Source organism: Humulus lupulus, chromosome 8 (genome assembly GCF_963169125.1).
Source record: "Humulus lupulus chromosome 8, drHumLupu1.1, whole genome shotgun sequence".
Lineage (NCBI taxonomy): Eukaryota > Viridiplantae > Streptophyta > Magnoliopsida > Rosales > Cannabaceae > Humulus > Humulus lupulus.
The window spans coordinates 86,047,168-86,058,658 of record NC_084800.1 but is presented as its reverse complement, the minus strand read 5'-3'; the positions used below and the strand labels follow the sequence as shown (position 1 = coordinate 86,058,658).

General features: G+C 31.9%; 1 protein-coding gene across 3 annotated transcripts; it reads left to right on the top strand.

Moving 5' to 3' along the window:
• Positions 1–4,598: 4,598 nt before the first annotated feature.
• Positions 4,599–9,688, top strand: LOC133798015 (trehalose-phosphate phosphatase A). 3 transcript variants are annotated; one of them, XM_062236182.1, is made up of 13 exons: positions 4,599–5,118; positions 6,756–6,804; positions 6,893–7,364; positions 7,512–7,652; positions 7,739–7,810; positions 7,924–8,049; positions 8,147–8,203; positions 8,328–8,429; positions 8,521–8,598; positions 8,686–8,755; positions 8,859–8,929; positions 9,014–9,106; positions 9,196–9,688. In XM_062236182.1, exons 3-13 carry the CDS (start codon positions 7,074–7,076, stop codon positions 9,247–9,249), a joined length of 1,155 nt encoding a protein of 384 aa, XP_062092166.1. In that variant the 5' UTR covers positions 4,599–5,118; positions 6,756–6,804; positions 6,893–7,073; the 3' UTR covers positions 9,250–9,688. The 3 variants fall into 3 exon arrangements, with proteins under 3 accessions (XP_062092166.1, XP_062092165.1, XP_062092167.1); XM_062236181.1 differs by having other exon boundaries at positions 6,886–7,364; XM_062236183.1 differs by lacking the exon at positions 4,599–5,118 and adding an exon at positions 6,106–6,344 and having other exon boundaries at positions 6,886–7,364.
• The last annotated feature ends 1,803 nt before the right edge of the window (positions 9,689–11,491 follow it).

Here is an 11,491-nt window from a genome sequence, read left to right as displayed (position 1 = left end):
ATTTAGGGCTTTGAAATCACCATTAACCTAAGAAAAACTTAGTTAGACATTAAATAAAAAGCATAAAATTTACTAAGAGTAAAAGTGTAGAAATGAATGTCTCTCTAAAAGAGAGTATAAAGTGTTTTCACATAGAGACAGACATTTATTTATAATAGTCTCATAATAACTAAAACTAATTAGAATAAAATTTAAAATTTAAAACTTAAACTAATACGAATAGAAATTAATTTGCTTTTAATATTGATGTGATATCTCCAATTTTCAAAAATATCTGCCAATTTGTTGCAAAGTTGGAGTTTGAATTTGTTATTTTCGTATTCCTCAACAAACTGATTTTTCCCGCGCAACTTATTGTATTTTTGTCACATCTCTCTTGATATAACTTAGAACTGGACGATTCAACATGACGTGAAAAGCTAAGAAAAAAATCTACAACTTTTATATCGTCTAGAATTTCCAAAATATGGCTGCAGTAATGTCAAAATCTCTCGTGAAGTTTCAGCTTCAACAACTGTGCTCAAACTTAAGCTCCAACTCTTTTATTTTCTTCATAAAAAACACACTTTCTCATAAAACCAAACAAATCAAATCAAAATTAAATATTTCAAAATAAAAAATATATTAAATTGAATCCATACAAATATTAATTCAAACTCAATTTATTTTTAAATTTGTGAGTCATTTCTGTGAATCATTTTGCAAACTTTAGAGAGAGATAGTAAGCTTTGTATTTGCTTTTTATCTTTCAAGAAAGAAAGATAATGAGTTTAGCCATAAGTGAGAAAGAAGAAGTAAAAGTCTTGTTCACATGATTTGGCTGAATTGGCTTAGTGAATCATAAATGAAATTGTGTGATTGGAAATTCAAATTTAGAAGAGACTTCTAGCTCAATATGTTATGTAGAAAAGTATAACATTAATTGTCTCGATAATATAATTAATCTTTCAAAATAATAATAATAATATGACAATCATTTATTAATTGAGGTAGATTATACATCTAAGAGCACTTTCAATGTAAGTTCTACTTTATTTTTCAAAATATCTCATCAAAACTCATTTTTTGTTATTTTATTACCTCACATTTTTACATTATACCATACATCGAATTTTTTTATATTTTCTTTAACATAATTTTAATATTATATTTATAAATATTATTAAATAGTTAAAATCATAGAAAAATAATTGAAAAACAAAATAATAATAATAATAGTAATAATAAATAACTAATGGGAAAGAGAAAGGGAAAAAAAGATTAAAAAAAGAGTATTAAAAAATATTTAATGAAGCTTTATAAACTTAGCTACATTTGGTGAAAATTATATTGGTGTTAGAATCTATGTATTATAGCTAAATCTTTAGAGCACTTGAGATAAATTTTAAATCTTTAATTATTTATTTTTACATATTTGATAGTTTAGAACATTCGTTGGAAATGCTCTAAGTGAGTTAGAATAATGAATGCAATTTTAAAGTAAAAACCTATTTAATAGATTACTAATTGACATTCACATTTTGTAAAAACTCAATGAGAGACATATTTGTGATTGGTGAAACGAAATAAAAATATTATTTTAATAATTATTTTATTAAATTTTTAAAATAAAATACATACTTAATATCATAGGGATATTATTTAATTAAAAAATATTTAAGAATTTTCATTAAAAAAACTAATACTAAATTTATTTATGTTTTGACACTATAATAATAAAATTACAATTACACTTGGTAGTAGTAAAACACTATAATAATAATTGTACTAAAAAAACAATATAGTAATCAAATGGTAATCGAAAGTGTATTATTTTTAGAAGACATCTATACAACATGAACAAATAATTCCTTTTTATATTCTAGAAAGCCAAAAGTACTAAAGAGAAAAAAAAAAGTCTAAACATACGTGATTGTGATGCAAAAACATGCGTGAGTTGTGATGCAATTTCAGAAAAGAGAAATGGTTTGGAAACTTCGCCACAAGATTTTTATTTTTATTTAATTAAAAAAAAACAAAGAAAAGAAAAGAATAGTTAGTAATATTAGTCAGTCAAAGACTCAAAAACCCAAAAAGAAAAAAAAGAAAATGCAAAACGACCAGGCTTGCAGAGTCGTACTCTTTTACCGTCGCGTTTCACGGCATTGGCACAGGAAGATTCTGCCCACGCCGTGGGCCGTGGGCTGTTCCAACTTCCAAGAGATTACTCCCAACCGTCTGTGGGCCCCAACCCAACCCAACCCAACTGTTCTTTTTTCTTTTTAATTTATTTTTTTGAATGTTTTAATTTTCCTCTTGAAAAGGCAAATCTCACTCTTCCCTATTATTATTATTATTTTTTATTATTTTCGTATTAAATTTTAAGCTTTTATTTTCCTCTTGGGAGACGAGTCGTGAGAACAAGGAAAAGTCTTAGTTTGACCTGGTAAAACAACCCCTGTCGCCAGCTAGGATTGTAGCCCAATTAAATCCCACACGTGTGTCACCTTAGTTGTAGCTGTGTGGTGGGCCCTGATTGGTACACAACCCTATTATTTTTTTTTTGACAAAAGTACCCAACCCTAAATTAATTATAAAACAATGTGTGCCATGCACGTATAAATATTTAAATTTATTGGCGGATTTCACGTCTTAATTTACACCTCTTTTTTCAAGTTTTGCAATAATTATAATTATCATTGTAATAATTATGCTTTCACGTATTAACTTGACATCAATGCTTTAGCGCCGATTAAGTCAATTTCAATGAATACGAGTTCTGTCCTCATTAATTGATTTCAAGAAAATTGAGTTTTGTTTGTGTAGATTTTTTTAAATAGTGAACTACATTAATGTCATCTAAAGTATTACTCAAAATATCATTAGAAATTTTGTGACAAATATAACACAAAAATAAGTTAATAATATATTTAATTTAATATTTATAATTATGTACAAATATATAAATAAATATAAAAAATTAATAATTTATTGAGAATATATAAAAATAAATTGATATTTTAAAATAAAAAATTCACAATATTTAATTATATAATTAAGATTAATTATACATTATAATATGTAATTTGAAAATACATCTTATAATATTAATTATATTATATAAGTGATTGAAAATGCATGACACGTTATTATATGAAGTGTTTTTTTCGTAGTAATATTAAATAAAAAAAAAATTAAATTGATATACATCACATTGCTTATTAGTCAACAGCTTGATTTGATATAACATTGTGAGTAAGCATTTAAGTTATTACTTCAAATTGCTAAAAAAATCTTCTCTCTCCTTCTCTCTTGTTTACTCTTTTATGAACACTAACGCCATATGAGCTAGGTTGTTAATGAACTTATAAATAACATTAAAATTCACCTTTTTTTAGGGGCAAAACCTTAATCATACTATTCTGACATAGAAATTACTAAAAAAAAATCTTTAAGTCTTTCGGACGGGTCATTTCATCAATCTTTATCAACACTACCACAAACTACAATGAAAGCATCATCAGTTAATTTACATATAAATTCAGAATAGATCTGTTAAAATAATAATAATAATAAAGAGAGAGAGAGTTGTATTTGTATATGTATATGTATATGTAGTACAGTGACATCATTCATACTAAAAAATAAAAATAAAAATGAATAAAATAATTTTATGGAAGTAATCTAAGGGGTACAAATATTCAAGGCGCAAAATAGAACAAGCGATGAAAAGGCAATTCGGTGGCGCCACGTGTAAAACTGAAGTGTCAGTTCGTAGGAAGGCAATTATCTGGTGACCACGTGGATGGTGGGGCCCAGATGGGAGATGGTGTGGTTAGAAACAAGAGGGCCAAGCAAGGGGTCGTGCAAAAGGTGGGTCTACCCTTTAGATATCCTCCAGATGCTGACACACCAACCGTCACCGATGAGACCACCACCCACTTGTTACCGAGAGCGACGACACGTTCGCACTCCTCCAGAACCTAGTCACGGGCCCCACTCCCCTCCCCCACAACGTGGCCACGTCACTTACAGGTGTCTCCACGCGCTTTGCCCTACCTTTCACTCCCCCGCCACGTGTCCCATCCCTTCAGATCCCGCGGGCCCATCTTTAACGCTTTCCGGTTCTTTCACTGTTGTTTAACTTAACCCTTCTCCCCAAAATTTTAAAATAAAAAGGGATTACGATTACCACACCCATGTCTTGCCTTCTCTCTCTCACCAACCTTTATCATTATTATTATTATTTAATTTTATTATATGAGATAAGAAAAATAAATAAAAAAAAAAACTTTCTGGTCCAGGCACTTTTCATTAGAGTCTCGTCTCGTCTCGTTCCTTCTGTTATAAATAATAAATTTAAATTTGGAAAGAAAAAAAATTATAATAATACAAACCGAATAAACGTCAATACAATCCACGCGCATGATGGTTTCGTGAACGTCACTAACTAGTAGGATGACACGTGTTTTACACCGCGTCGGATGCGCGTACTCCCGCGCAATCACTACCCTCTTTAAACAAGACAGCTCTATTTTTGAGGATTTTTCTTTCGTTTCTCACTCTCTCGTTCTCATTCGCTCATTGGCTTTTTTCTCGATTCGGTAAAATTACGGTTCTTTTTTTAGTTTTTTCATTTTCATTTTAATTATTTATAGGACCTGATTCTTGTCCTCGTTCTATGTGATTCTTTCTTTCCTCTTTTACTAATTTAAATTAAAAAAGAAATAAAATTCTGTTCAGTTCAGTTCAGTTCCCATTAAAGTGTCTGTTGACGTTAATCTTAGCAATCCCATAAATACTTCCATTTCCTAAAAGTGTTTTTCACTTTGGTCTGGTTTTAGTTTGTTGGCCGCCGAGAAAGAACAAACTTTTTTTTTGGGTTTGAAAAGAGCAAAAAAAAAACTCAGTTTGACTTATAGCTTCATTCAGCTCCCTTAGGTTTTGAGGTTTTTAATTTATTTTCTTTTCTCTTTCGTTGTCTTTTCCCTCTGTCTTCTTAGCATCCAAACAGAGTTTTTCTTCCCTTGTTCCTCTCTTCCCATCATCGTATTGTTACTTCTTTCGATTTGGGCTTTAAAGGTTTTAGGATTCCACGACTGCATTCCTGAGATTGATTGATTTAAGCTTCAAATTTCGGTACGTTTCTCGCTTTCTTTTTTTATTTTGGGTCTCTTATATTTACTTCTTTCTTCTTGTTCTTATCTTCTATGGAGTTTTATGTTTGGCTCCCCAAATCCTCTGTTTGGGAATTCAATTTCGAAGAGTCGTAGTTCATGTTTGGTATTAACCCAACAGCGTATTATTGACCCTTTTATGTGTGGTTTTGGATTCACTGTGTTACGAGTTTTATGATTGATTCACTGGTTTTTAGTATATAATTTTATTCATCAAATTCAAAGATTTAACGTTGGTATCGTTCTGGGTTTTTCAAGGCTTCTTGTTTCTTATTTTTTAAGTTTTCTTTCTTGTTTGACAATCTCTATTGAATTGGTTTCTTCTGTTTTTTCAGTTTTTTTCCAAATCTTGTATACCAATATCGTGGACATTGATTTTTATTATTTTTTTAAATAAAATTAATGATAATTAAATCTTGATGTGATGTGATATGGGTGTTTGTTATTAGTATTATTATTATTGGTAAACATGTAAGTTTCTATTAAAATCCATTGGCGCACAAGTAACTGGGTCAAAAATCGTGTCGTAATCGTGTGAACTATTCAAAACCAGATTTTTTTTCTTCAAGTGATAATAGTCATGGTCTCGTATCTCCACAGTGAAACTTCTACCTTGGAGCCATAAATTCTCCTACTGTTTTCGAATTTTGGGTACCATAATCATACCAGAAAATATTTTGTTCACTAATAGAAAATCCTTATTCTTTTGTTGTTTTTTGGGCTGTCACTTCATCTGGTATTATTAATCACTGATCCTTATGAGTTGGGTCCATATGTATGTTTGAATCAGGGATCGTTTCTGTCCACTATGTGGGGTTTAATCTACACTACTAAGAAAATATCTCCGTCACAAGACTGTACATCTTTTGTTCTTATGCTTTAAATTTATGGTTCCTTTGATCAGGATCACTAGTATCACAGTCATCATCAAGTTCATATTCAACCGAAAACAATCCATGTTCTGATGCATATGCATACACTTAATTTTTTTCCCTTGGTTTACTAATGAATTTACTAGTCTGGACACTGTCCATTTAACCTTAATTTTGTTTGATGCTCTGAGCTTTGGTTATAGCTCAGACAATAATTTGGTGCCTTTATCATTTTTCACATGTTATGGGAAGCTGGAGCATTGATTTAGTTCAAGATTCAGAACAACTTTTAACTATCAAAGAACACAGGGCATTAGTAATGTTCTCTGTCTACAACACATTTGCATCTCATTAGAAATATTTGGTTTTCTGGAGTCACAATCATAGTCTAGTCTCATCTAGTCAGCACTTTGGATTTAAAAGTATTTTTGTAGGGTAGTTCATGGATTGTTTGCTTGTTTTTCTTAGTGATGTTAACATTTACAAAATTCACTAGACGTTTCTGATTGTAATTTTCATGGCATCTTCTATTATCTTTCTAAATTTATTGTAGATAATTGTGTATGTGATTTGTGACTGCCACTTGCTTTGATTTGTCCATTTTAGATGCTTTTCTTTTCTATTCTTTTGGCTCATTGACTGTAGCATTCATGGTCTAAAGTGTTTATAAAAGACTTTGAATTATCTTCCCAATTGTTATATTAAAGCCCTTTCCTCATTCCTGCAGATTTCAGTAAAATTTGCATTGTTGCCACCGCGATGAAAAGCTACAATCGGTGAGAACTCATTCCTTTCTCTTGTATTCTTACTATGACCTTTAACGATTCTCTTTGATTAAACTTTTTCATGTTGTTTAGCCTTCAGGGGTCTTTTGCTTAATGGACTGCAAGCCTAGTAGTAGTGACAAGAAGACATTAAAGAGGTGGTTTTTCATTGATAAAAGGGTCGGGTAAAGAAGTTTTCCATAGCTGATATACTGCAGAATTCTCTCTTATAAAAAGTTACTTCGTTCTTCATCGTTGATTGCGCAACAAATCTGGATCCGATGGACATAAAATCAAATCACACTGTTCCAGTTCTCACTGATCCTGCACCCCTAAGCAAGTCAAGACTTGGGGTACATTCGAATCTGTTTTCGTACTCGCCACCAGGAGCAGCCTTTTCTCCTAGTCTTCTCCTAACAATACCCAGGAAGAAGACTGGAGTACTTGATGATGTTCGTTCTAGCTCTTGGCTGGATGCCATGAAGGCCTCATCACCTCCGCACAGGAAGATAAATTGCATCAACAACGACTCTCCTACATATGACGTTGATTTTGCTTACCGTACTTGGATGGTATTAGTTCATTCTTGCCTGTATAATTTTTGCACTTTTTTTATTGTTTGTTTACGAGGCAATAGTAAAATCTTCGTTGCCATTTTTTTTCTCTGCCTATATAATTTGCTTTTAATCTCAAATCTTAATATTGTTTCAATCTTTCAGGCCAAACACCCATCAGCTCTCAAATCTTTTGAGCAAATAACAAATATGGCAAAAGGCAAACGAATCGCATTGTTTCTCGATTATGATGGAACTCTTTCGCCAATTGTAGATAACCCTGATTTTGCTTTCATGTCTGATGCTGTAAGAATGTCTCTCAAATTTTAAACATAGTCTATTCCACTTCTCAATCATTTGTTCTGTTCGTGAAGATTTTGTATTTTTTACAGATGCGGGCTGCCGTAAAAAAGGTGGCAAAATACTTTCCAACTGCAATAATTAGCGGAAGAAGCCGAGACAAGGTAATTCCTCGCAAATACATCTTCCTTGGCAATAGATTTTGCTTAGACAATGAACCATCTTTGTTGCGAGCTATATTGTTTGACTGAACTTGTCCTATGCTGTGTTCATTCAGGTATTTAAGTTTGTAGGACTGACAGAACTATATTATGCTGGTAGTCATGGAATGGAAATCATGAGCCCTGTTGAACAATCTATACTAGAGGACCATCCAAATTGTTTTAGGTCTTCTGACAAGCAGGTAAAAGCTACAACCACGATATCACCAATCTTTTTTTGGTTTTAGTTTTTTATGAGTTTCTTTTACTCAATTTTTCTTTTCTCTGTTATAACCACAGGGCAAGGATGTTAACCTGTTCCAGCCTGCACGTGAATTCTTACCTATGATTGAGGAGGTTCGTTGAATTTCATTTATTCTTGTGTGTTTCCTTAATCCTTCTAGGAGTTTTAAAATAAGGCGAAAAGTTCTGGTAGTTTGTTTAGTTTGATAATAGGCTGATGTTCTTATACTTGGTTCAGGTTTATAAATCTCTCATTGAAAATACCAAAGAAATTGAAGGAGTCAGAGTTGAGGACAATAAGTTCTGTGTATCCGTGCACTATCGTAACGTAGAAGAGAAAGTAAGCTATTTCGAACCAAAATTTACAGGTTTTTGCTCCTCATTCATTTTGACGTTATGGCTGATCTTAGGCTACTTTAATAAATTTTCAGAGTTGGGACACTGTTGCACAACGCGTAGAGGACATTCTTAAAGATTATCCTCGTCTGCGCTTGACTCATGGGAGAAAGGTAATGTTTGAAGCCAAACAAGCATACCATTTGCTCTATGTTGCTTTCAAATATCTCCTAACGAGTTTCATTTTCTACTCTCACTAGGTTTTGGAGGTGAGACCTGTCATAAACTGGGATAAGGGGAAGGCCGTAGTATTTTTGCTTGAATCACTAGGTAAATATGCATATTTATTCTTTAAATCGTTTGGACATATAACTTTCTTTGTTAAGAAAAACTTCATTTCCATCTTTGTAACGTAACAAATATCTTTGAACAGGGCTAAGTGGCTGTGATGATGTGCTCCCAATATACGTTGGAGACGACCGCACCGATGAAGATGCATTTAAGGTAAAATCTTTTAATCTTTAAAAAAGTATGTTTAATCTTAATGACATATTCTCTCCAAGGAACTAAATTTGTCAAGTTGAACAGGTTTTGAGAGAGAGAAATTGTGGTCATGGAATTTTAGTCTCTAGTGTCCCCAAAGAGACCAATGCATTTTACTCTCTGAGGGATCCATCTGAGGTACAATTTTGTTTTCATTCTCATTTGAAACAAACAAAACCCTTTTGTTTTGTGTAATTTTGTTTCTAAAATTTTGGTTTTGTAATCAGGTGATGGAGTTTCTCAAGTCACTGGTGATATGGAAGAAATCAAGTGCCTTATAAAAAATACTATATATATATATATATAGTAGATTATAAAGGAGACATACATATACGATGATAAGGGTACCCTACTTTTTCTAGAGGTTTTTATACCATCAGCTTTGGGAGTATAGGCTTATATGCATATACAAGGCGTTTCTAAAGAGACGGAGGTCTATTTTGGTGCCTAACTAGTTGCACTGCTCCATGGTTCTTGTCTTTAATTGTAAATTCAATTTTTATTTTTAATTATCTTTTATTTTGGCTTTGAGATCCCTCTCATATATAGGTTTTTTTTTTTCCCAACCCTTTTGGTTATCCTTATATCCATCCAATGTGTGTATCAGTCATTCATTTATTTAGTTCCCACATTTCAATTTAATTTTGGTTAACTTTATGATATCCGAATAATTTATTAATTCTTTTAAATGAGATTATATATTACAATTTCTTTTTCTTCTTTCTCTTGGTTATTATAGCTTTGTGAAGCTCCTTTTGCTCCACGTCGTTAAAACCAATACTTCAATAAATTTTATCGTTTGTTCAACTTGAATTTTGGCAGGTTGGAATTTTTGTACTTAAAAAGTGAGAATTAAAAACGTCACCAGATCTTTGACTTTGAATGCACAACTTTAAAGCATGAAAATTGAGTTCAATGTATAATTGAATTTACTCCATAAAATAATATTAAATGTACGAAATCTGTGAAAGCACCACTTCAAGCGTGAGAATTTATTAAATGTATTAATATATTGCGCTGGATGATAGTAGTGACATATCATAGAATGCTGGCATGTAGGTCTTGTTACATTTATAAAAACATCAATGCTTTATCACCCAAACTATATTCATTCATTGTACTTTTTAGAAACAAAAATATATTCAAACAAGTTCTTAAATGCAAAATTATTTGTTAGCTCTGGAACTCTTGTAAGCACGTTTACAATAATAGCTTCATGTCACGTTCGTAAGGTGATCTCCACTGCTAACTTCAAATTCACTTTTACTCAACTTTGCTCTATTTTGAAGACAAGATTATTCTCTAATCAAACTTCAACTCTATCTTCAAAATAAAGAAATAAAATCAAAATCACACTATTCATTTAAAACCATAATAAATTATTATAAAATGATTAGGAAGAATATTAGTTTTTGAAGTAATGAATTTGAGATAAAATAATAATTTAATGTAATAAAAATGGTAAAATAAAGTTAAGTTATTTAAAATAGAATTTGGGTTGAAGATGTTCTAATATTATCATTATAAAAATACAATCCAAAATACTATTAACATGTTTTGATGCCAACAAATTACTATAATCCATATAATTTAATTATTAATATTAGATTTGAATATATATCTTATACAAGATGACTTAAGATATACATATTTAGAATATTTTAGAATTTTATTTTGTTATATTGTTTTTTTTTTGGTTATTTTTGTTAATGACAACTTTTGAGAAAAGATATTTGAAATAGAGTTTTGAGACTCTCTTTTTCCTTCTTTTGCCACGAATTTATAGTGAGTATTGCTCAACTATCCGCCTTAGTTATTTTTCGAGAGGTACGATAGCCATAGATGACGTTTGGACGAACATGAAGCAGAAGCTTTTTGGGCAAATCAAAATCTTCAGTAGATGCAAAGACAAGATTTAATTCATTACTGATCGGAGCGAGTTAGAGATTCAAACTACGGAGAATGGCGATTTCGAAATTGGAGTACCCACCAAGGATCGACTTCCCCACCTTCATCACATAAGTACTGTTCATCATCATCACCATCACCATCACCTACACCTACACCTCCATTTTCCTTTTTCTCTTCTTCTCGGTACCACCATCAAACCCTCCATCTTTCCACCTCACACCCACCACCACCGCCACATTAACAACAACAACAATACCGTAACCCACCACCACCCCTACCTCACCGTGACGTTAATCCCCACCTCACCCATTGCCAACATTTCCTAACGCCTAGAACCCATCAAACCCAGCCTGCAAGACCCATTGAACCTGCAAAGAAAACTCATATTTTACAAAGGAATCTCCATCCTTGAAAAGACAAGCCACAAGATCGGAGTTCTACGAAAGAAAATTGCATCCACGGTTTATTGCTGGGAGAGGGAGAGAAAGACAATCATGAGTTCGGCGACGACAACCCCAATAACATACCAACTAGGACATCGAGATGAAACAAAAGAAGAGATGTGGTTGGTCGTATTCTTCATACTACCGCACCATTTATGACTGAAGAAGA

Bases quoted from the DNA above. Each gene is read 5' to 3' on its own strand.
- LOC133798015 (XM_062236182.1), top strand. From the start codon at position 7,074: ATGGACATAAAATCAAATCACACTGTTCCAGTTCTCACTGATCCTGCA. The intron at 8,050-8,146 runs GTAAAAGCTACA...TTATAACCACAG, and splicing joins TTAGGTCTTCTGACAAGCAG to GGCAAGGATGTTAACCTGTT. The intron at 8,756-8,858 runs GTAAATATGCAT...ATCTTTGAACAG, and splicing joins ATTTTTGCTTGAATCACTAG to GGCTAAGTGGCTGTGATGAT.